At 40.4% G+C, this 25236-nt stretch overlaps 1 protein-coding gene across 30 annotated transcripts in view; it reads left to right on the top strand.

The window, feature by feature from the left end:
• LOC141579045 (uncharacterized) overlaps positions 1–25236 on the top strand; it is a 48302-nt gene that overhangs the window by 3809 nt on the left and 19257 nt on the right. For 6 of the 30 annotated variants that reach the window (XR_012510040.1, XR_012510030.1, XR_012510046.1 and 3 more), the window contains one exon: positions 18188–18233. The exons of 10 other annotated variants lie outside the window; for them this stretch is intronic. Coding sequence is in view for 2 of the 20 variants with exons in the window: in XM_074373302.1 (XP_074229403.1) it covers positions 7474–7534 (61 nt within the window). In the remaining 18 variants the exon portion in view is untranslated. Of the gene's footprint in view, positions 1–78; positions 137–7468; positions 7535–18187; positions 18234–25236 lie in introns of all 30 variants that reach the window. 14 more of the 30 variants (XR_012510039.1, XR_012510032.1, XR_012510041.1 and 11 more) reach the window with 4 other exon arrangements.

Genomic DNA, 25236 nt, shown 5'->3' with positions numbered 1-25236 from the left:
TGAGATTTCCCAGAACTTAGTCATCTTAAACATGGACGTTTGTACTCTTTGAGCATCTTCTCATTTCCCCACTCCCAGGCCCTGACAACCACCACTCTGTTCTTTGTGTGAATTCGGCTGTTTTTAGATTACACGAGTAAGTGAAATCATGCAGCTCTACTTTTTCTTTTTTCACAGTCTGCAGTGTGTTGATTTGATCCACTTACATACAGCAATGTGATCACAAACAGATTTAACACCTCTCACATGACTCACAAGTATAATTTTCTTTATTTTTTGTGGCAAGAATATTCACAAGATAGTACCTTAGGAACTTTGGAGACTGGTACAGCACTGCAGTCTGTAATCACTGTGCTGTGCATTTGATCTGCATGACTTATTTATCTTCTGGTTGCACATTTGTACCCTTTAACATCTCCCCGTTTCCTCCACCCCGACACCTAGTTACCACCATTTTACAATTTGTTTCTAAGTGTTTGCTTGCTTGTTTTTTGTTTGTTCATTTGTTTTTGTATATCTGATATCTTACGTTTGTCTTTTCTCTGTTTATTTCATCTCACCAAGCATAATACCCTCAAGGTCAATCTGTAATATCACAAATGGCAGAAATTCCTTCTTTCATAATGCAGAATAATATTCCATTGTATGTCAATGCCATTTCTTCTTTATCCATTCTTTCATTGTTAGACACTCAGGTCATTTCCATATCTTGGCTATTGTGAATAATGTTGTAATAAACATGCGAATGCACCTATCTTTTCAATACCCTGTTTTCACTTCCTTCAGATGCACACCAGGAAGGAGGACTGCTGGAGCATATGGTAGCTCTGTTTTTAATTTTTGGGTAACCTCTATAGCTTTTCCATAGTGGTTGAACCAGGTTACATCCCCACCGACAGTGTACAGGGGTTTTCTTTTATCCTCATCCTGGCCAGCACTGTCTCTTGTCTTCTTGGTGATGGCCTTTCTGACAGGAGGGAGGGGATATCTCATTCCACTTTCAATTTTCATTTCCCTAATTGTTAGTCATGTTGAATATCTTTTCATGTACATTTTGTGTATTTGGGTGTCTTCTTTGGAAAAATATAAATTTAGATTCACTGCCCATTTTTTATATTGGATTTTCTACTCTTTTTTTTCTTTCTTTTTTTTTTTTTTTTTTGCTATTGTGTTATATGAGGTCCACGTATATTTTGATATTAACCCTCCATCCAATATATGATTTGCAAAAATTCTCTCCTACTCTATATTAGGCTTTATATTTTGCTGATTATGTCTTTTGCTGTGCAGGATCTTTTTAGTTTGATGTAGTCCCACCTGTTGATATTTGCTTTTCTGGCTTGTGTTTTGGGGTCATATCCCAAAATTATTACCCAAACCAGAGTTAAGTATCTTCTTCTCTATGTTTTCCTCTAAGAGTTTTAAAGTATGAGGTCTTACATTTCAGTCATTAATCCATTTTAAATTATATTTGTGAGTAGCGGAAAGTAGGTGTCCAATTTCATTTTTCTGCTTGTGGTTTTCCAATCTTCCCAGCAACATTTGTTGAAGATGCTAGAGTTTCCTCATTCAAAATAGCATTAAAACCAATAAAATACCTAAGAATACACTTAACTATGGAAGTGAAAAATTTGTACTTTGAAAACTATAAGACTTCTATGGAAAAAATTGAAGAAGACAAAACAAGTGGAAAGATACACTGGGCCAGAAGTATGGCTAATGGAACAGAAGAATAAAGGTTAAAATGTCCATAATACCCAAAGCCATTTACAGTTTCAGTGCAATTTCTATCAATATTCCAACAGCATTTTGTACACATGGAGAGAAATAAATCTTAAAATTTTTTTATGTGACTACCAGAGACCCAGACACCAGAGCAATCCTGGGAAAGAACAAGTTGGGAGTCATCACACTTCCTGATTTAGAACTAAATCACAATGCTACAGTATGAGAAACAATGATATTGGTATTAAAATACACACATGGTTTAAATTAACAGTATAGAGGACCCAGTAGTAAACCCCTGTATCCTAGGTCAACTACCATTTGAGATGGAAGTAAAACACGTTCAGTGGGCAAAGGATAGTCTCTTTGACAAATGGTGCTTGGACACCTGGCTACTACTTTTAATTTTTGACAGAAATTCCATACTGCTTTTCCTAGTGGCTGTGGTTATTTACATTTTTACCAATAACACACAAGGATTTTCTTCACATCCCTTCCAATCCTTGTACTCACTTGTCTTTTTTGACTGTAGCCATTGTAACAGTTGTGATAAGGTCTCGTGGTTTTGATTTGCAATTCCCTGATGATTAATGACAACCTTTTCATGTTGGACATTTGTACGTTTTCTTAAGGAAAATGTCTATTCAGATATTTTATTCATTTTTAATTAGATTTTATTTTTTTGGCTGCTAAGTTGTATGAGGTATTTATATACTTCATAAATACCATTTATCAAAAGATGGTTTGTTAATAGTTTCTCCCATTCCATATGATGTCTTTTAAGTTTTTCAAATTCTTTTCTATGCAGAAGTTTTTACATTGACTTAGTCCTGCTTGTTTCTTTTTGCTTTTGCTTTGGTTGCCTGTACTTTGGAGTCATATCTAAATAATCATTATTTACAAGATCAAGGTCAAGGGGATTTTACTCTATGATTTTTTTTATGGTGTTTTATGATTTCAAGTCACAATTTGACTATTTTATTGCGAGATATTTTTGTGAGTAGTGTAAGATGGGGTCCAATTTAATTCTTTTTTATTCATTCGACTGTACCAGTTTATATTTTGACTGAACAATTAAACAAGTGTTACCTTTTCTTCATATTCTTGCAAATTTTCATTTTCTTTTTTATAATAGCCATTCTAACAGGTGTGACGTGATGTGTCATTGTGATTTTGATTTGCATTTCCCTGATGATTAGTGATGTTGAGCATTTATTCATGTACCTATTGGCCATCTATATGTCTTTTTGAAAAAAAATCTACTCAAGTCCTTTAGCCTATTTTTAATTTTTAATTTTTTATTTTATTACTATTATTTTATGACTTACTTATATATTTTATAAAAAAAGTTTTTTGATTAAAAAATGGAAAAAAAATTGCCTGTATGTTATTTTATTCTGTAGTTGCTTTTTAGTTTGCTGATTATTTGTTTTGCTATGGAGGTTTTTTTGGGGGCTTTTTTGTTTTGTTTTGTTTGGTTTGGTTTTTTTTGTTGTTGTTGTTTTTTAAATTTGCTGTAGTTCCACTTGTTTGTTTTTGCTTTTGTTACTTGAACCTTTGGTGTCATATCCAAAAAATATTTGCCAAAACCACAGCAAGGAGCTTTTTGTTTACATTTTCTTCAAGTAGTTTTAGTTTTTGGTCTTACATTTAAGCCTTCAGTCCATTTTGAGTTAATTTCTGTGAGTGCTGCAAGAAAGGGTTCCAATTGTATTCATCTGTAGGCCATTATCCAGTTTTCCTCCGGCACAATTTATTGAAGAGTCTATAGTTTTCCCTTTACATTTTCTTGGTTCCCGTGTGAAGTACTTGTTGACACTATATAAGTGGGTTTGTTTCTGAGCACTTGATTGTTTCATTGGACTTGGTCTCCATTTTTTACTGTTACCTATCATTTTTGATTACTATAGTTTTGTAATAAAGTTTGAAATTAGGAATTGTGATATCTCTAGATTAATTATTTGACCAGGTTGATATGGCTATTAGGGGTGTTTTGTGGTTCCATACAAGTTTTAGGCTTGTTTTCTGTATTTCTGTGTAAAAGTCATTTGAATTTTGATACGGATTGCATTGAATCTATAGACAGCTTTGGGTGACACAGACATTTTTACAGTTTTAATACTTCCAATTCATAACCATGAAAATTTTTTCCATTTATCTTTTTTTCAGTTTTTTTTTTTTTTAAATCAGTGTTTTGTCATTTTCACTGTAAGGATATTTTACCTACTTGGTTTAATTTATTCCTAATTTTTTTGATGACATTTTAAATATGAATGCTTTTGAAACTTATTTTTCAAATTGTTTATTGTTGGTATATAGAAACACACTGCTCTTCACATGTTGATATTTGTATCTTGCAACTTGACTGAATTTGTCTATTATTTGTAATAGGTTTTTGATGGAATCATTAGGATTTTCTACATATAAGATCATATTAAATGCAAACAAATAGTTTTGCTTCATCCTTTTCAATTTTGATTACTTTTATGTATTTATCTTGCCTAATTGCTCTGGCCAGGACTTCCAGTATTATGTGGTAAAGGAATGGTGAGTGCACATTTTCTTTATATTTTTGTCAGAAAACACTTCACCATTGAGTATGATGTTTGCTGTGAATTTGTCCAGTATGACATTTATTATGTTTACTTACTTACTTTGTATAGCAATTTGTTGAGGTTTTTTATTATTTGTTTGTTTTTTTATGAAAGGTTGTTTAATTTTTTCACATGTTTTTCTCCATCAATTGAGATTACCATACGATTTTTATATTTCATTCATTAATGTGATGCATCACATGTTTGATTTACATAGGTTGAATTGTCCTTGGATTTAGGGATAAATTCCACTTGACATGGTATGTGATCTTTTCAATATACCATTGAATTTGATTTGCTTATATTTCATTGAGAAATTTTGCATCTATATTTATCAGTAATACTTGCCGGTTTTTTTTTCCCCCTTGTAGTGTTCTTATCTAGCTTTGATATCAGGGTAATGTTGGACTCATCAAATGAGTTTGTAAATATGCCTCCTCTTCATGTTTTTAAAAAGTTTGAGATGACTGTATTAATTCTATTTAAATGTTTGGTTGAATATCCCAATGAAACTGTCTGGTCTTAGCCTCTTCTTATGTTTTTTTTTTTTTTTTTTATTACTGATACAATCTTTTCATTCATCATTGGTTTGTTCAGATTTTCTGTTTTGTTTATTAGTCAGTTTTGGTAGTTTTTATATTTCTAGAGTTTATTATTTCCAGGATATCCGAGTTATTTGTGTTTATTTGTTGATAGTCACCTATTATAACCTGTTGTATTTCTGTTGTATCAGTTATAATATTGCCTCTCATTTCTGATTCATTTGCATATTGTTTTACCCTTTGTTAGTATAGCTCAGTTTGTCAATTTTACCATTTCAAAAACAACCTCTAGCATTGATGTTTTCTAATATTTATAGTCTTTGTTTATTTATTTCTTCTCTCACATTTGTTATTTCATTTCTTTGCTACTTGTGAACTTAGTGGGATTTTTTTTTTTTTTGCGCTACTCCCTTGAGAAGTAATGTTGTTTATTTGCAATTCTTTTTTCTTGTCATACTAATTTGTTGTAATAAACTCATAATTCTTTTCATGGTATTTTATAAGTTTTAGTAAGTTGTGTTTCCATTTTCTTTTGTTTCAAGATTTTCTTTTAATTTCAAGAAAATTATTGTAAAACTGTTTTAAATTACCCACCCCCTGTTTTATTGAGATATAATATGGTGCTGTTTAAGATTCAAATGCATATTATAATGATTTGACTTTGATATATTGTGAAATGATTATCACATAAGATTAGTTAACATACATCATCTAAATGTAGATGCAAAAAACAAAGGAAACAAAATATATTTTCCTGTTATGAGAACACTTGAGGTCTACTTGCTTAACAGCTTTCAAATATACCATAGAGCACTGTTAACTGTATTCACGTTGTACATAACATTTCAATACTTGTTTATCCCATAACTGGATGTTGGTACGTTTGGACTTCCTACACCAAATTCTCCCTCTTCCCACTGCCCACCTTTGGTAACCAAAAATGTGATATTTTAATTTTTGTTTATTTTTTTCACATATAAATCAGGTCATACAGTATTTGTCTTGCTCTGCCTGACTTCTCTTACTTAGCATGATGCCCTCAACGTCCATCCATATTGTCACCAATGGCAGAATTTCCTTCTTTATATTGCTGAATAATACTCCATTGTCTAAATATAGCACAACTTTTATATGCAAGCATTTGTTGATAGGTCGTTATCATCTCTTGGCTGTTATAAATAATGTTGCTGTGAACATGGGTGCAGATATCTCTTCAACATAATGTTTTCAATTATTTTAGATACATTTCCCAAATGTGGAAATTCTGGGTCATATGGTAGTCTTGTTAAATGTTGGGGAACCTCTCTAGTGTTTTTCATAGAGGCCAAACCAACTCATCAGCCAATCAAAAGTACACAAATGTTCCCTTTTCTCCATATCTTTGCTAGCGTTTAATAGTAAGCCTCTTGTCTTTTTGATAAATTCATCCTAATAATCCTGAGTTGAAATCTCCTTGCGTGTTTGATTTTAATTTCCCTAATGTTTTGTGATGTTGAGCACATTTTCATGTATTTGTTGGAAATTCATGTATTTTCTTTGGAAAAAATGTATTTCCAGGTCTTTTGCACAGCTTTTAAGTGGGTTATTTGTTTTGATGCTTTTGAGTTGTATGATATGTATTTTGGATATCAACTCCTTATTAGTTATAAGATTTTTAGATTTTTTTTCCCCATGATATAGGCTGTCTTTTCATTTTGTTGATTGTCTCAATGTGTAGGAGATTTTTAGTTTGATGTAGTTTCATTTGTTTTTTTTTTAATTGTTTATGCTTAAAGTATCATCAAAAATAATTTTTAAGACCTGTGTTAAAAAGACTTTTACTGTTTTCTTCTAGGAATTTTATGACTTCCAGTCTTATATTTGCCTTTCTTTCCTTTATACTTAATTTTCAGAGTGGTGTTAGATAGAGGTATAATTTTATTCTTTGGCATGTGAATATAAAATTTTCCAAGCCCAGTTATTAACAAGACTGTATTTGCTCCACTGAGTCTTCCTGACCACCTTGTCAAATACTGGTTGACTTTACATGCATGGGATTTTATCTTGACTCTCAGTTCTATTCCATTGTTTTTATGGCAGTACCATGCTATTTAGATTATTATAGCTTTATATTATAGTTTGATATAGAGTGCAATATCTCCAACATTGTATGTACAAGGTCTTTTGTGGTTCCTTATAAATTTTTGTATTTTTTTTCCTACTTTAAAAAATGCCACTGGATTTTGATAGGAATTAAATCAACAGATGGCTTTGGGTAGTATGGACATTTTAACAATATTAATTCTTCCAATCCATAGGCAAGGGATAACTTTACATTTGTCTGTATGTTTTAGTTTATTTCTTAGAGTGATATATTATCTCCTTGGATGAATTTAGTCATTATTTTATTGTTTTTGATGCTGTTATAAATAGAATTGTTTTATTTCTTTTTCAGATAATTTTCAGTGTATAGAGATATGACTGATTTTTGCATTTAAAATTTTTATTCTGCAAATTTACTGATTATGCTGCTTAGTTCTAATGGGATTTTGGTGAAGTTTTTAGGACTTCCTATAGATATAATCATGTTATCTTAAACTAGAGATATTTGTACTTCTTATTTTCCAGTTTTGATGACTTTCCTGTCTCCTCCTTACCTGACTGCTCTGGCTAGGACTCCAATTACTGTGCTGAGTGAGTGGTGGGGGTGGGCTCCTTTGCCTTGTTCCTGACAGTAGGGGAAAGTTTCAGACTTCCACTACTGAGTATGTTTTGAACCGTGGCCTTGAGTTACATTCATTTTATACCTAGGTTGTTCAGTGTTTTCCTGTATCGATTGATCATTATATTTTTTCTTTTGTTCTATTAATGCGATGGCATCACATTTATTTGATTTGCTAGTATGCATTCAGAATTTTAAAATCTACATTCATCTGGGTTATTGACCTAAATTTTCTTCTCTGGCAGTTTGAAAGCAATGCTAGCCTTGTAAAATGAATTTGGGAATTTTCCTTCTTCATCTATTTTTTAAAAGACTTGAGGATTGGCATTAATTCATTACATATTTGGTAAAATTTACCAGTGAAACCGTCTGATCTTGAGCTTTTCTTCATTTGAAGAGATTTGATTACAGATTTATTCTCCACAGTGTTAAATGGTTCGTTTAGATTTTCTATTTCTTCCTAATTCCCTCTTGGTAGGTATGTTTCTGAGAATTTTTTTTTTCCATTTATCTAGGTTGTCTAGTTTATCTGCATGTAGTTCATAGTCATTTATTATCCTTCTTATTTCTGTGGTAGAGTTGCAATGTCTTCTCTCTTATTTATAATTTTGTTGATTTTGGTCCTCTCTCCTTTTCTTTGTGTAGTGTAGCTAAAAGTTCAAAATTTTGTTTATTTATTTAATGAACTAGCTCTTAATATTGCTAAATTTTACTGTTTTTTTGTCTATCACATTGACTTCTGCCGTAATCTTTATTATGTTCTTCCTTCTGCTAACTTTGGCTCAGTTTGGTCTTTTTCCAGGTCCTTGAGGAGAAAAGTAAGATTGTTTATTTGAGCTCTTTCTTATTTCTTAAGTTAGGCATTTATTGTAATAAATCACCGTGTCGGAATTGGTTTTGCTATATCTCATGGGCTTTGGTATGCTTTGTTTCCATTTTAGTCTGTCTCAAGACACTTTGTTATTTCCTCTTAAATTTATTCTTTGTTTAGGAGGGTGTTGATCAATTTCTATATGTTCATGAGCTTTCCAGTTTTCCTCCTCCTACTGATTTCTAGTTTTATACTATGATCAGAGAAGACATTTGATATAATTTCAGTCTTGAATTTGTTGAAATTTGATATATGACCTAATATGTGGTCTTGTCTAGGAAAAAAAATGTGTACACTTGAGAAGAATGTATATTCAGCTTTTGTTAGACAGAATATTTTATATATGACTGTTAGGACCATTTGATCTTTAGTGTTGTTCATGTCAACTGATCCTATATTGAACTATTGTCTGGATGATCTATCACTTGTGGAGAGTGGGGTGTTAAAGTTCTCAACTGTTATCATACTGTAGTTTATTCTGCCATTTAGCTTGTTTTTGCTATACATATATGTAGTTGCTCTGATGTTGGATGCATAAATATTTATAATCGTTACATTTTTTGGATGGATTGACTCCTCTGTCATTACATAATGACCTTCTTTGCCTCTTTTGACCTTTGCTAGATTAATGTCTTTTTGACTGTTTTAGGTGTAGCTCACCCCTTTTTTCCCTATTTGTTTGAAGTATCTTTTTCCATCCCTTCACTCTCAGTCTATGTTTTTAAAGACAGAAAATAAATAAAGAAATATTTACTTGAGCTACATCTTTAAAGAAATAGACCTAACAGACATATGCACAATATTCCACCCAGTAGCAACAGAATGCAAGTTCTTCTCAAGCACACAAGAAACATTCTCTAGGTACGTCATATGTTAAGTCACAAAACAAGGCTCAGCAAATGTAAGAAGATTGAAATCATATCAAGTATCATATCTGACAATAATGGTATAAAACCAAAAGTTAATGACAGAGGAAAATAGGAAATTTCACAAATGTGTGAAAATTAATGTGCATACTCTTTATAAACTATTGGGTTAAAGAAGATATCAGAAATGAAATAAAAAATATTGTGGGGTGATGTCACCAGAATGGCAATGTAGGTCATTACAGACTTTGCTCCCCCTCAGAAGAACAGCTTACAACTGTTCACAGGCAGGACAGCACTGAGAATACACTATAACAAGGGGTGAGGCTGAAGCATCGTGTGCACCATGTAGACAAAGACAGACCATAGTAGAAGGACATAGATGGACACACTTGGGTTCATAATCTGAGAGAATGCAGATACATTACAAGTTATTTTAGATAAAGACAAGCACAGAACTTTTTGTTTCAGATTTTCTACAGTACTGAGAAAAAACAGAATCCACAGTGACACTTCTGTGCAAAGTTGAGAAAGTTACTTTTGAGACTGTTAAAAAAAAAAAAAACAGAAATAATCTGTAGACATAATATATGTTCCATAACTGTGTTTACATGATTTACCTCATTAAATGGAAAATATATTGTTAAAAAGAAGACATACATCAACCAGATTTATTTTGATTGTCTTCCTGTTAATCGTGGTTCACCATTTGTATTATAGGACTCATGAAGTAGTGACATATTCAGTGAAATCTACATATGGGATGTTCCATTTATGATACACATGTTGAGAAACTTGAGCTTTGGGTGTCACTGAACTCTTCAGCATGGAGTACTAATTACTAATTAAACTACTCTATTATGGAGTAAATTCAGAAGTTCCTTGGTGAGTAGCCAATTACATGGGACAGAAGCCATTGTTGAGGAAGTGACATTACTTAAAACCCTACATAGTAGAGGCAGGATGTGTGAGGATAAGTGTATCCTGAGGGGCAGGGGCAAGGTAGACAGGGAGGGAATGAGGTTTCCAGAGGGTTGAGGTGGATACTGGAGAATCAGTGAATAAACAAAGAATAGTAAATCTGAGTAATTTCAGAGAGGCTTCCATAGAGGTGGAGAGTGAAATACACATGTGTTAATCAGGGCCTCCTGGGTTTCAGGGTTGGGGAATTGAGTAAGACTCTAAGTAGCATGGATTCATTAACATATAAAATTCAATGACTTTATTTACTTGTATGTAAATTAAGAGAATTCATATTTTCTATATAAGCAGCAGCATGTAAAGCCATATTAGTTCTGAATCTGGGAGAGGAGAAATGGTCTCTGTTTCTCTTAGAGCACAGTGCCAGGTGATGGTTAGGGGATTTGTGGCAGGTGAGCCTGGGTATTGTGGAAAATTAAAATGTCGTGGCTTCTTTCTCCTTTTTCAGTTGTGTTTTAGTGCTTGAACTTTTTGTAAATGAAAATCCAGAGACTGATGGAGGTTAGCTGTGATCCTGACAGAGCAATCACAAAGAAGCAAGTCCTTCCTCTTTCTCTGTTGCCAGTAGGTGAGCAGGCTTCTCCACAGGCCTGAATCTTCTCTATAAAACCAAGAAGTAATAAAAGATTTAAGGGGCTCTGGTTATGTTTCCCTAGGTCCCTGAGATGTTTTGTGGCCCAGAAATTGAATATTCTCCTTCCCAGTATTTGTGCTGTTGAAAGTCTTCACATTACACCAAAATGAGAGTGGCTGTCTTTGTCTCAGTCCCTTGGGCACAGGAGAAAGATGCCTCACTCACGGCTGATTGGCATCTGATGTGCATTAGTCATTTGGTGAACACAGTGGAGGGAGACTGAGGAAGCAGAGGCTCACTGTCTAGTTGTGCTGGTGTATGTGTCAGAATGAGGTCAGCTGAAAACAGCACAGGTGCAGGAGGCACAGAGGACAACAGCAGTGCTCCTGTGAGTGTGGAGCACAGAGGGTAGTGAGGGGTCAGCGATCAGACCTGAGTTCAGTGTCATAGTTTTGATTAGTAACTGCATCCTCTGAAAATGGCTGCCAATTTTAAATAAAATACTTATCTTCCCTCTTGTACAAATCCATCCAGTTTTCATTTTGTAAGTAAACTTCGTTCACATTTAAACACTGGAAAACAATGTAGAAATTATATTTTTTCCTTAAATATGGCTGTATGTTGAGAGAAACTGCAGTGGATAGAGCAGCACATAGGGTCCTGTGGAAATTTTTGAAGGACTGAAATACCTGAAACTTATTGGAAGATTCTGTTACTGTCAGACCAGTGGGAGTGAGTGTGACCCTGGGGAAGCAATGCTGAATGACCATCAAAGCCGAGAGGTAGAAAGAAATGGGAGACCTCAGGTCACTGGAGGGTCAGAATAGGGCCATCTTTCAGTGTAGAAGTCCCTGGAGCCACAGGCTTGTGATGCTGACTTTGTCCACATGTCTGGTAATGGACATCTGAGGTGTGTAGTTAGAGAATCTGCACCTGCTAACCCCAAGATCTGCATGAATCCTGTTCAGTCATGTGCAGGGCTGGACATTGCTTCTGAATTCTCTGTGATTGAAGTGAGTAATAGACATTCACAATTAATTCACTGATTTCTATACAGAACACTTTAAACATGACCTCAGTTTAAAAATCAATACTCCTAAGCACTTAGTAAAATGTTTCACATGAAAGGTGTCCTGTTGCATGTAGAGGTATAATTTGCCATTAGTCACAGTTAATAAGTCATAAATAACAGACATCTGCCTTGTGATGAGTCTAGTTTTATCTAAAAGTCTTAGGGAGAAGAAGTGAGTTATGCTTTCTCAAATTCAAATTTTATAATCAGCAGTTCTCTTGATTTTGCCTTTGACCCAGTGGTTTTTGAGATTGTGTTATTTAGTTTCCTCATATTTGTGGAGTTTTTTAATTTTGTGCTGTAATTGATTTCTCGTTTCATTTCATTGTGCAACAAAAGATTCTCGGTATGATGTCAGTCTTCTTCAATTTGTAAGGTCCCTTTTGTGACATAACATGTGATCTATCCTGGAAAATATTTTGTTTTCACTTGAAACAAGTGTGAATTATTCTGCAACTGGATGAAAAGTTCTGTGTATGTCTGTTAGGTCCATTTGTCTAAAGTGTTGTTTAGGTCCACTGGTTGTTTATTGATTTCTGTCTCAATGTTCTATCCACTGTTGAAAATCAGGTATAGAAATGCTTACTATTGTATTGCATTAAATTTCTCCTTTCACATCTGTCAATGTTTGCTTTACATATTTAGATGATCTGATATTAGATGTGTATAAATAATTGCAATTTTTATACCTTCCTAGTGAATTGACATGGTTATAATTACATAATACATTTTTTGTCCCATTTTTGGCTAAAAGTCACATTTGTCTGGGATAAGTATAATAGCCTCTCCTGCTTTGTTTTGGTCACCATTTTCATGGAATATCTTTTACCATCACTTTACTTTCAGCCTATGTGTGTCCTTAAATCTAAGATGAATTCTTGTAGACAACATATAGGTGGATCTTGGCTTTTTAATCCATTCAGCCACTATGTATCTTTTTATTAGGGGGTTTAGCCCATTTACAGCTAAAATAATGTTTGCTCAAGAATGACTTACTGTTGTCATTTTTGAACTGTTTTCTGTTTGTCTTGCAGTTTTTCTCTTTTTCTTTTCATGTCTTCTTTTGTGTTCCATTGTTTTTGGTATTAATATGTTTTTATTTCTTTTCTCTTTTTTTGTTCTCTACCACAGGTATATTCTTTGTGGTTACCGAGGGGCTTGTTTGCAATACGTGTTAGTTATAACAGCCTATTTTAAGTTGACAGCAACTTAATTTCACTTGCACATAAGAAGCCTCTATCTCTCCATTCATATTATATGCTACTGATATCACAGTTTACATACATCTACTTCTATTATGTATCTAGCAATCTAATTTAGTTATAGTTATTTTAAATCTTTCATCTTTTAACTTTTATAGTAGTATTAGTAGCAATTTGCTACCATCATTATAGTAATAGAGTATTCTGTTTTTCTGTATATATTTACCTTTACCATTAAGTTTCAGTTTGTCTTCTGCTCTTGTGTTGCTGTTTAGTATCCTTTTCTTCCAACTTGAAGACTTCCCTCTAACATTTCTTTTAAGAAAGTTCTTGCTAAATTCCTTTAGGCGTGGTTGTCTGAGAAATTCTTTCTCTGTCTCTTTTTCTTTTTTCTTTTTTTTTTTTTTTCCTTTTTTTTTCTTTTGTGGACAGGTGTAGTATTCTTAGTTGGCAGTTTTTCTTTACCTTGCAATATTTTGGCTTATGTTATCTCAGTCTTTTCTGGCCTCCAAAGATTCTCCTGAAAATATCAAGTGGTAGTTTTATGGGAATTACCTTGTATTTATATAACAAGTTGATTTTTTCTCTTGCTGCTTTCAACAGTCTCTATTTGTCTTGAACTTCTGACAATTTGATTATAGTGTCTTGGTGTGATTCACTTTGAATTCTCTTACTTGATGTCCTTTGGGGTTTCTGGACCTGGATGTCTGTTTTATTCCTCAGGTTTGGAACAAAATTCAGATATGATTTATCTCTATATATTTTCTGCTTCTTTCTGTCTTCCTCTTGGCCCTCCAATATTTTGTCTTTGGACTGATTGATGTTACATAATTCCTTTAAAGTATTTTCACATTATTTTATTTATTCCCCCCCCCTTTTTTTTCATACATTACTCCTTTGACCTCAGAAAGAATCTTTAGGAACACTATTTTGAATTTTCTGTTGGGTATATCGCTTATCTCCATATCATACAGTCATTGTTTTTGGAGTGTATCTTTGTTTTCATTTTGTTTTTTTTTTTTTTCCTTAGGGTATATTCATTATTTCTTCATTTTTCTTGACTCCAAGTTAGTTTATTTGCCTTAGACCAAATAGCCTTCTCTCCCAATCTTCAGAGTCTTGCCTTACGTCAGAAATGTTTGGCACAAGTCAGCCCAGCCAGTTTCTAGGTGCCTCTCAAACCTTGTTCTTGCTCATAGTGCCTTTTTTAGGTGCTCCCAAGAGACTGAGGTACTGTCAGTGCCCCAGGAGAGGCAAATTAGAAGCCAGCCCTCAGGCAGCAATTGGACAAGCTGGGGCACTGCATGTGTAGCCTGACACTGTCTGTAGAGAAGGTAGGAGCTGGTTTCTATTGCTGGAGCAAGCTGGGGGGGTAGTTGTGGGAAAGCCTGCAGGGCCATGAGGAACTGCCACTTTGTTCTCTGCAGACTCCAGGAAACTAATGAGTGCTGGGCTCCATTTGCTCTAAGTGACATTCAAGCTAGAGGACAGAGTCAGGCAGTAGCTGGAAAAGTCAGGGTGCTGGATGTGCAGTCAGACTCCTTCCAGGGAGAAGCTGGGCCGTGGTAGTTTTTGCTGGGTCAAGTGAGGGGCAGAAGCTGCAGGGATTACCCCCCTGCCAGCTCAAGCTCACAGAGGGCCCTGCCAGCTTCCAGGGAGAGGAGTGAGTTAGAATGTTGACTTTGGACAGCAGCTGGGAGGGTCAGCCCATGAGATAGATGTGCAGTCTAGCTCCTTCCAGAGAGAAGCTGGAAGTTGATTTTTATTTCCAGCTCAGTCTACACTAAGCCATAGGAATATCTGCTGGAAGAAAAACATCTTGAAAACTGAAAACATTCACGGTTTCACCAGAGCAGAAAGATCACTCTGATTCCAAGACAAAATAGTGAGACTCTTTTGTTGCCAGTGCAGAGAGAACTGAGAGCAAAGACAGAGTTAAGAATGCTCAGTGATTTCAACTAGAAAGGAACTAGATGACTCCACAGTTGATTGAACTATATTTTTTTGTCAAAAGCAATCCAATAAATGTTAGCTCCACCAGAGAAATCTAAGTTCTATGTAGAAAAGGGAAATATCTGCTCTTTCTACTATGTTATTTTAATTTGCACAGCTTAATGCTTACAGTATTACACTTACTTAGTAAATCTTTAATCCACTTACTCATTCATGCAAGAAATAATCACTGACTTTCCAGCACTGTTTTGTGTCTTAGAGATTGAATACAAGAAAGAACTGAGTACAAGAATCATGATCAGGAAGGCACCAGTGTAGTGATGGACAAACTAGATGTAAACACCTTCAGACAGCTGCCGTGGCTTTCACCAGACATGAATGGGGGCTGATTGAGGTCTGAGGTATGTGGAAGCTTGTCTGGATACTTAAGTAAAGAAGTCTTTGTTGACAGACTCACTGAGACCAGATGGCTGAAGTTTTCTAGCAGCACATCTCTGAAGAATTTTCTCTGGGATGAATCCACAAAAGCCTGTAATTCTTGATGGAAATCCACACCACTTCATTCAGGTCACTATTTTGTAAAAGTTCACAGATACTCGGGTTCTGATGGGGCTTCCCTGACCAGTTCTGTGTGCAGAGAGTTGACATGATGGTGCTGGGCAAGGGGACTTTGTGTACAGTTGGCTCAGACCTTGTTTGCTGTTTCTGTGCGGACTTTTTTTATATCCTTCAGATACAATCAGGGATATATAGACACTGGAAAACAACAAATGTTTATTGACAAAATTATCACATGAGGTATAGTGTGAAATACCCTGGACATGCTCAGATAAACTCATGACTCTTTATTGGTTATTATAAATTTTGAAAACATGTAACAAAGCTGTATTTTTCACTAATTTTAAGTGCATAAGGCAGACAGTGTCAACAAACTGCTGATTCTTAACTATAACTGTGGATAGATCAGCCTGATAGAAACCTCAAGTTTCTCATCTGTGAAACGACTCAACAATTATTTAGGAATTTAAAGAATTCCAGTGTGTTTATATGTAAAGTGCCTTCTATATAGCAAATGCACAATAAATAAAGTGATAAATCTGATATTATTAAAATGACAGAGAGCCTTCCAGCAATGCTCAGAATACTGCAGGACTAAACAGGCTTCACGGTGAATTCAGGGTCTGCAGGTGTAACCTCTCTCATCTCTGTACAACTCAGATGTTCATTAAAAGGCATAGGACATACAATTCAGAAGCATAAGCCAGAAGCCCATGAGACTTCTGTACTGAACGGTGGCCCCAGCCTAACCCCTCTTCATTTTCTCTGTGGTCTCCAAACATTAGTTACTATTGTCTGATTTGTATCTTCATTCAGTCTATCTGTGAAAAGGTAATAGAAGCCTCTCGACTTAATCTAACTGAAGCTGGTCTCTCCAGATCTTCAATAATTTCCACAGGTCCCTAAATTGTATTTCATATGCTATTCTTATTACGTTTATGCATTTTTTTAATTGAAATATAGTCATTTTACAATGTTGTGTAATTTGTGGTGTTCATAATGTTTCAGTCATATATATACATATACATACATATTTTTGTCTTCATATTCCTTTTCATTATAGGTCACTGCAAGATATTGAATAGTTCCCTGTGCTTTACAGTATGAACTTGTTATTTGTTTTATATATAGTAGTTAGTATATGCAAATTTCAAACTCCCAATTTATCCTTTACCACTCCCTTTCATCCCTGGGAACCATAAGTTTGTTTTCAATGTCTGTCAGTCTGTTTCTGTTTTGCAGGTGAGTTCATTTGTGTCTTTTTTTTTTTTTTTGATTCCACTTATAAATGTAGAAATTTTCTATTTCTGGCTTGCTTCACTTATAATGATGATCTCCAGGTCATCCATGTTGCTGCAAATGATATTATATATACACATTATTTACAACTTATATATATATATATATATATATATATATATATATATATATATAGTTGAGTAGGATTCCATTGTAAAAATTTATCACAATTTTTTATCCAGTCATCTATCAATGGACATTTAGGTTGTTTCTATGTCTTGGCTGTTGTAAATAGTACTGCTGTGAACATTGGGGTGCCTGTGTCTTTTTGAATTATATTTTTCTCTAGATATGTGCCCAGGAGTAGGATTGCTGGATCACATGGTAACAAGTAATTTTTAAATTAACTTCCATATTGTCCTTTAAAGTGGGTACACCAATTTACATTCCCACCAACAGTGTAGGAGGGTGCCCTTTTCACCACATCCTCTGCAGCGTTTATCATTTGTGGACTTTTTAATGATGGCCATTTGACTGGTAATAGGTGAAACCTCATAGTAGTTTTGATTTGCATTTCCCTAATAATTAGTGATATTGAGCATTTTTTCGTGTGCCTGTTAGCCATCTGTATGTGTTCCTTGGAGAAATGTCTATTTAGAAGAAATATCTGTCTTCTGCCCATTTTTAAAAATATACTTTTATTTAAGTATAGTGAGTTTACAATGTTGTGTCAATTTCTGGTGTACATCACAATACTTCAATAATATAGGAACAACATATCTTCATTTTCATATTATTTTAACTATAAGTTACTACAATATATTGAATAGAGTTTCCTGTGCTATACAGTATAAACTTGTTGTTTATCTATTTTATGTACAGTAACTAGTATCTGCAAATCTCAAACTTTAATTTATCCCTTTCCACATCCTTATCCACTTGGTAACCATAAGTTTGTTTACTATGTCTGTGAGTCTGTTTTGGTGTTGTAAATAAGTCTGTTTTGGTTTTGTAAATAAGTTAGCCTTTTTTTTTTTTTTTTTTGATTCCACATTTAAGTGATATCATATGGAATGTTTCTCTCTTTCTGATTTACTTCACTTAGAATGGCATTTTCCAGGTTTATCCAAGTTGCTGCAAATTGCATTATTGTATTCTTTTTTTATGACTGAGTAGTATTCTATTGTATAAATACACCACAACTTCTTTCCAGTTATCTGTTAGTGGACATTTAGGTTGTTTCAACGTCTTGTCTATTGTAAATAGTGCTGCTATGAAAATTGGGGTGCATGTATCTTTTTGATTGAAGGTTTCCTCTGGACATAAGCCCAGGAATGGGATGGCTGGATCAGATGGTAAGTGTATTTTTAGTCTTTTGAAGACTCTTCATACTGTTTTCCACAATGGCTGTACCAAACTACATTCCCACCAATGGTATAGAGGATACCTTTTCCTCCAAATCCTCTCCAGCATTTATTCTTTGTGGACTTTTGAATGATGACCATTCAGACTGTTGTGAGGTGATACCTCATTGTACTTTCAACTTGCATTTCTCTGATAATTACTGATATTGAGCATTTTTTCATGTGCCTTTTGTCCATTTGTATGTCTTCTTTGGAGAATTGCTTGCTTAGAACTTCTGCCCATTTTTTAATTGGTTATGATTTTTTCTTACAAAGTTGTATGAGCTGCTTATATATATTGGAGATTAAGCCCTTGTCAAATTCATCTTTTACAAATATTTTCTCCCATTCTGTAGGTGGTCTTCTTGTTTTGTTTATGGTTTACTTTGCTGTGACAAAACTTATAAGTTTAATTAGATAGGTCCCATTTGTTTATTTTTGCTTCTATTTCAATTGCTTGGGTAGAATATCCAGGAGAACATTACTGAGATTTATGTGGGATAATGTTTTGCCTATGATTTCCTCTAAGAGGTTTATAGTACCTTGTCTTAGGTTAAAGTTATAAGTCTTTTAGAGTTTGTCTTTGTGTATGGTGTGAGGGAGTATTCTAACTTCATTGATTTACATGCAGCTGTTCAGTTTTCCCAATACCACTGACAGAAGAGACTGTCTTTATTCCATTGTATGTTCTTGCCTCCTTTGTCAAAGATTACTTGACCAAAAGTTTGTGGAATGATTTCTGGGATCTCTATGCTCTTCCATTGATCCATATGCCTGTTTTTGTTCCACTACCATGCTGATTTGATTAGTGTAGCTTTGTAGTATTGTCTGAAGCCTGGAAGGATTATTCCTCCAACTTTGTTATTTTTCTTCAGTAATGCTTAGGCAGCTCTGGGTCTATTTTGATTCCATATAAATTTTAGTATGATGTGTCCTAGTTCTGTGAAATAAGTCCTGGGTAATTTGATAGGAATCACAGTAAATCTGTAGATTGCTTTGGGTATATGGTCATTTTAACAATATTAATTTTTCCAATCCGAAGAATATGGGATATCTTTCCATTTCTTTAAATACTTTTAATTTCCTTAGCATTTTGTAATTCTCCACGTATAAGTCTTTAACTTTGTTGGTCAGATTTATTCTTAAGTTTTTTTATTTTTTTTTGATACAGTCTTAAAAGGAATTACTTCTTTACTTTCATTTTCTGATATTTCATTGTTAGTGTAAAGACATGCCTCTGACTTACGGATGTTAATCTTGTATCCTACTAATTTGCCAGTTTCTTTTATCAGCTATAGTAGTCTTTGTGTGGAGCTTTTAGGGTTTTCTATATTTAGTATTATGTCATCCATGTATAATGCAATTTTACCTCTTCTCTTCCAGTTTAGAACTGTTTTAATTTCCTTGTCTAATTGCTATGGCTAGAACATCCAATGCTATATTGAATAGAAGTGGTGAGACACAACATTCTTTTCTTGTTCCAGATTTTAGTGGGAAGGCTTTCAAATTTTCAACATTGAGTATTATACTGGCTGTAGTTTTGTCATAAGCAGCTTTTACTATGTTGAGATACGTTGCTCTATAGCCACTTTTATAAGAGTTTTTATAATAAAAGGTTGTTCAATTCGTGTTGCCTTCTGTCTTCTGTCGGAGAGCGGATTCTGTCAGGTATGAGTCGAGAGCTCTGTGTCCGCCCGCCAGCCCCCCCACCCGGCCCCATCTCGAACGGTGATCTCTATCACGTGTTCCGTCAGGAGCAGGCACTTTCTGCTTGTTTTTGGAACTTGCTGTCGTGATTCCAGGTACTGGGCCTGTCCGGATATCTCTTAGAAACGGAAATGCGTGCGTTTTCCCCTTTTTTAAATTGTGTTTGTTTGTTTACTTATTTATTTACTTACTTACTTACTTACTTACATTTATTTAATTATTTAGGCCTTTTTTTTTTTTTTTTTTGGTTCTTGCTGCTGTTGTTGCTTTCGGTGGTTGTTTGTTTATTCGGGGAGGGGAGGTAATTCGTTTCTTTTGCTGGTTTGTTGCCTGACTTAGTGATTGCCTGACTTACCGACTTCCTTATTGACTTGAACGGAAGTCCTGAAGATCGAACCCTGCACCTCGCGCGTGCTGGGCAGGCACTCTGCCCCTGAGTTCTACGCTCCATCCTCCCCCCTCGCCCCCTCCCCCATTTGGGGGAGGAAAAAAATAATTTTTTTTTCTTTTAAACTGAAAACGTCCTTTTGGGTCTCCCGCGCGTGTTTCATCCCTGGTTTTCTGGCTTCTAGGAGGTGGAGTTGACCGAGTTCTTGGGCTGTTGAGGAGAGGAACCCCTGATGGGCTGCGGTTGTGCTTTTTCTACGGTGTTTTTGTTTTTGTTTTTAAACCCCAGAGTAGTTCTACAACTTGATTTCCCTTTGGTGGTGGGTTTTGTCGTTTGTTTTCATGTTTTCTTTCTTTCTTTCTTCCTTTCTTCCTTTCTTTCTTCCTTTCTTCCTTTCTTCCTTTCTTCCTTTCTTCCTTTCCTTTCTTTCTTTCTTTCTTTCTTTCTTTCTTTCTTTCTTTCTTTCTTTCTTTCTTTCTTTCTTTCTTTCTTTCTTTCTTTCTTTCTTTCTTTCTTTCTTTCTTTCTTTCTTTCTTTCTTTCTTTCTTTCTTTCTTTCTTTTTCTTTCTTTCTTTCTTTCTTTCTTTCTTTCTTTCTTTCTTTCTTTCTTTCTTTCTTTCTTTCATTTCTTTTCTTTTCTTTTCTTTACTTCCTTCCTTCCTTCCTTCCTTCCTTTCTTCCTTTCTTCCTTCCTTCCTTCCTTCCATCCTTCCTTCCTTCCTTCCTTCCTTCCTTCCTTCCTTTCTTCCTTTCTTTTTCTTTCCTTTCTTTCTTTCCTTTCTTTCTTTTCTTTCTTTCTTTTCTTTCTTTTTTTTTTTTTCGGATGGGGCTACAGTTTCCTTGTCCACGTTGACTGTGTCAAACACACACACCGACACACACACGCACACCCAGACACGCGGATGCGCATGCACAGTGTTGCTCTGTGTAGATGCACTGAACCTCGATTTACCGAGCGGGTGGCTATCGACTCGCCCCCCTGAACCCCCGCCCGCATTTTTTTGTTTTCCCTCCTCCTTCCTGCGGTTGTGGTCAGCCGTGCTGACGTCCGTGTTCTCACGACCGACCGACCGACCGCGAGTGCGTTTTCCCCAGGCGCCCGTTTGTTGTCTTTGGGCTTTGTCGCGATCTGTGCCGAGATCGATTTTTCTTTCCGCTTCGATGGGGTTCGCGGTCTTCATCCTTTCTTTTCTAGCTTCTGGGCTTTGCCTGTCTGCTTTCGAAAGACCTCCCGCATTCGAGAGGACGGACTCCAAAGCCGATTCCTGCGTTGTTCTCTGAGCGCTCGCCTGCTTTCGGTTTGCCAGCCCCCGCCTTCCCTCCCTCTTCCCCTCCTCCCCTTCCCAACCTCCCACCCGGGAACCCGGGATCTCGTCCTGGTCGCTCTGGGCCACCCGCGGCGTCGGCCCCGGCCCCGCCGGCGTGTCCGTGTGATCTCCCCCGCCCGGGGAATCGCGTGGGGAGCGCGTCCCCTTCGCGGCAGCCGCCCGGCCGGCCGTGTCTCGCCAAACCCCGGCTCCCTCCGTCCTCCCCGCCCTGATCTGTTGCCGGGGTCGCGTCGCGCCGCGTCGCGTCGTGTCGCCTCGTGTCGTGCCGTGCCGTGCCGTGCCGTGCCGTGACGAGGGTGAGCGGGCTCCGAGGCGGACGCCACGGGGCCGCCCGGCGCCTCAGTCCGGGACGAGCTCGGGCGTTTGGGCGGCCGGCGGCGGTCGGGATCGGTTCCGGGGACGTTGGCGACGGTTGTCGGGCGCCATCTGGCTGCCGCTCTGAGATTGTCCCTCTTCTCCCGAGCGTCGGCGACCTCGGCAAGGGATGGGGCTCGGCGGCGGGGCCCGAGGCAGACTTCGGGGAGGCTGGCGACACCGGCGGTGACAGTCCCCGTGGCGCTGAGCCGCGGGCGCGTCCTGCTCTCGGCGCAGATTGGACTCGCAGGATGATGAGGGGGTGACTGTCGCCGCGCTCCCGGGATCTCGTGTGCCGGGGGAAGCCGTGTGGCCTGGCCTGGTCGACCAGCATCCGCCTGTGCCCCTCCAGCCGCGGAGACCGACCCGAGCCGATCGGACACGGCCTGCGCCTTGCCGCCGCGGGGGAAAGGGAGAGAGTGTCCCGCGCCCGGGCCGCCGGCGGCTAGGTGGTCAGGCCCTCGTCTGCGTCCCTTGGACGACTGCTCGTGAGGCGAGGAGCGGCCCGGGCCCAGTGCGGTGAGGCCGGGGACGGGCGCGCTGGGGTTCCCGGTCGTCGGAGGCGCCTCCTTGGATGAAATGTTTTCTGAGTCCCGATGGATCCGGAGACGTGGCTGGGCCGGCCCCTGTTGGCGCGGGAGGCCTGGGAGGGGGTGCCCCCCGCCCCTTAAGCCTGCCTGCGTGGGTTCCGGTGGCGTTGGAGGGACCGAGACTTCATCCGGACTCGGGGACCGGCACGGGGGCGTCCTGCGAGGGATGTGGGGGAGGCAGGCTTTCCCCGGCCCGGGGCCCGGTGCTCGGGAGCGGTCCCTCGTGGGGGGCCCTCTCGTCGGAGGCGCCTCTGTGGCATCTCCCCGAGTCCCCGGCCACGCGGGCGAGAAAAGGGCAGGGCGTCCCCGGCCTGATCCCGTCTCCCTCTCGTCCCTTCCCATTCCCATTCCCACTCCCACTCCCACTCCTCCTCCTAAGCCTCCTCCTAATCCCCCTCCCCTCCCCTCCCCTCCCCTCTCCCCTCCCCCTACCAACCCCCCCACCCCGGTCGATCAGATGGCCCCCGAGAGCTTCGGGGCTGCCATTTATGGGGGTAGGGCTGGGGGCAGGTGGCCGGACCGAGGTCCCGGGGTCCCCCCCTGCAAATCGTGGACCCGCCCCGTTTCTGGGCGCTGTCATTTTTCCTGTCGTGTTGGGCATTTTCTGCCAGCAGATAGGTGCTGACACGGTCTTCCTCGGTGTCTGTCACCGAGTGTTGGGTCTCCGGACGCGTGCGGGGCTCTGGGCTTCTCTCTGCGTGAGCCCTGGCCTGGTAGCCGACTCCGCTTCTGACACTTGAGCCGCCCGCCCGGGCCTGCGCGCCGGCTCTCGTGTGTGCGTCCGGCTGACGTGGCCCGTGGTGCCACCTCCGGTCTCTGGTGGCCCGAGGGCGGTGGGGTGAGGTGGCGGCGTGGGTCTTTTACCCCGTGCGCTCCCCGCCGCAGGCACCCGGTGGTGGCCGGCACGACCCCACCCCCGTAGGCTCCGTGCCGCGTGTCAGGCATTCCCCGCCTGGGGTCGTTGGCCGCTCTCCTCGGAGAGGACTGAGGAGTGGGTGGCGCCTGGCGAGGCTGAAGCAGGCCCCTCTGGTGGTTGTCCTCGCCGGGCCCTCCCCTCTGGGGCCTCCCTGCCCCACATGGCTCGCTCGCTCGCTCACTCACTCACCTGATCGATGTGGTGAAGTCATGCTCCCCCGGGCCGGGCCTAAGCCGCGCCAGACGAGGGACGGGGACGTTCATGGCGAACGTGGCTTCTCTTCTCGTTCTGCCTGCGGGCCCCTCGCCTCTCCTCTGCCGCCCGTGGGTGGCGGGGGGAAGGCAGGGGTGCGGACTCCGGCCCGACCTCGGTCTCCCGTGCCTTGTGGTGTCGGCGGGGCCGGGGTCTTGTGACGCGGCAGACACTCTCGCCTCCTCGCCTGCTCGGCGTCCTGTCTCGCGAGCGGCCCTCCCCCGCGGCGGGGGAGGGCTGCCCCGCCGCCACGCCACGTACCCCCTCGTCGGGGTGTGAGCGTGTCTCGCCTTGGTCCTCTGCGGTGCCCCTGGAGCGCTCCAGGTTGTCCCTCAGGTGCCTGAGGCCGAGCGGCGGCATCGCTTCCCGTCCCCAGCGAGTCCTCTCGGGTAACCCCTGCGGTGGTCGTGTCTCCCGAGCGCCTCTCTTGAGGCGTGGGGGAGGGGTCGAGACGGTAAGCGAGGCGTGTCCGCTCCCCACCCTCGGTGGGGCCGGGGCCGCCTCCTGAACGTCAGTCCTCACCCTGTACCGGGGGGGGGACTGACGTGGCCGGGCGCACGCCGGGTGGGTCCCCCTCAGCGGGGTTCGCGCCCGGGCGTGGGAGCGATCGTGGTGGGGCCGGGTGATGTGCCGGTGGGGGGCGGGCGTCTGTCCCGTCCCCACGCGGTCTTGGGTGCGTCTCCTCGCGAGGTGGCACGCACGGGTTCTCCCCGGTCCCGACCGCGAGCGCTCGCTTCTTGGCCCGCTGCTTACCCCTACCGCAGACCCCTCCCGCCCAGCCGAGCGCTGGCGTACACGTCGGCGGGCTTCCGTAGGCCTGAACGGGGCACGCTGGGTGGGGGGCGATGCGCCCTCGGTGAGAAAGCCTTCTCTAGCGATCTGAGAGGGGAGCCTTGGGGGCACCGGACCCCCCAGCCGCCGCTCCTCCATCCAGAGCGTGCAGTCACTCTCCACGGGGAGCGACTGCCGCGGCGTGTGGGCAGGGCCCCGTCGCTTTGGCGTGTGGGCTGCGCTGGCCCCGCGGTGGGGACGAGTGCTGTTCTTGGCCTGCTGTGGCCCGCGCCTCCCCCCTCCGAGTCGGGGGAGGGTTCCGCCGGGCCGGGCCCGGCGTCTGGCGCGGGGCCGTGCGAGCGCGCGCGTGCGTGTGCGCGGGCTTGGCCTCCCCGGCGCGTGCCGTGGGGGGAGGGGGAAGGCGGTCCACCCCGACTTGGGCCCCCCCCCACCAGTCTCCGCGCCGCGAGGAGCCACCCCACCTGTTCCGGTCCCGAGACGCAGCCACCGGTGGCGGTGCGTGGGCCACGGGTTGGGCCGCCTCGCTCGGCAGCGTTTCCCCGGGCCGCGAGGCCTGGGGGCGAGCCAGACGAAGCTGGGTGGCGGTGGTGGACGGACAGACGAGACGCAGACGGACGAGTGAGCGAGT

This window comes from Camelus bactrianus, chromosome 1, assembly GCF_048773025.1.
Source record: "Camelus bactrianus isolate YW-2024 breed Bactrian camel chromosome 1, ASM4877302v1, whole genome shotgun sequence".
Classification (NCBI taxonomy): domain Eukaryota; kingdom Metazoa; phylum Chordata; class Mammalia; order Artiodactyla; family Camelidae; genus Camelus; species Camelus bactrianus.
Note: the sequence above shows the minus strand (reverse complement) of the source record. Positions and strands in the feature narration are given on the sequence as shown.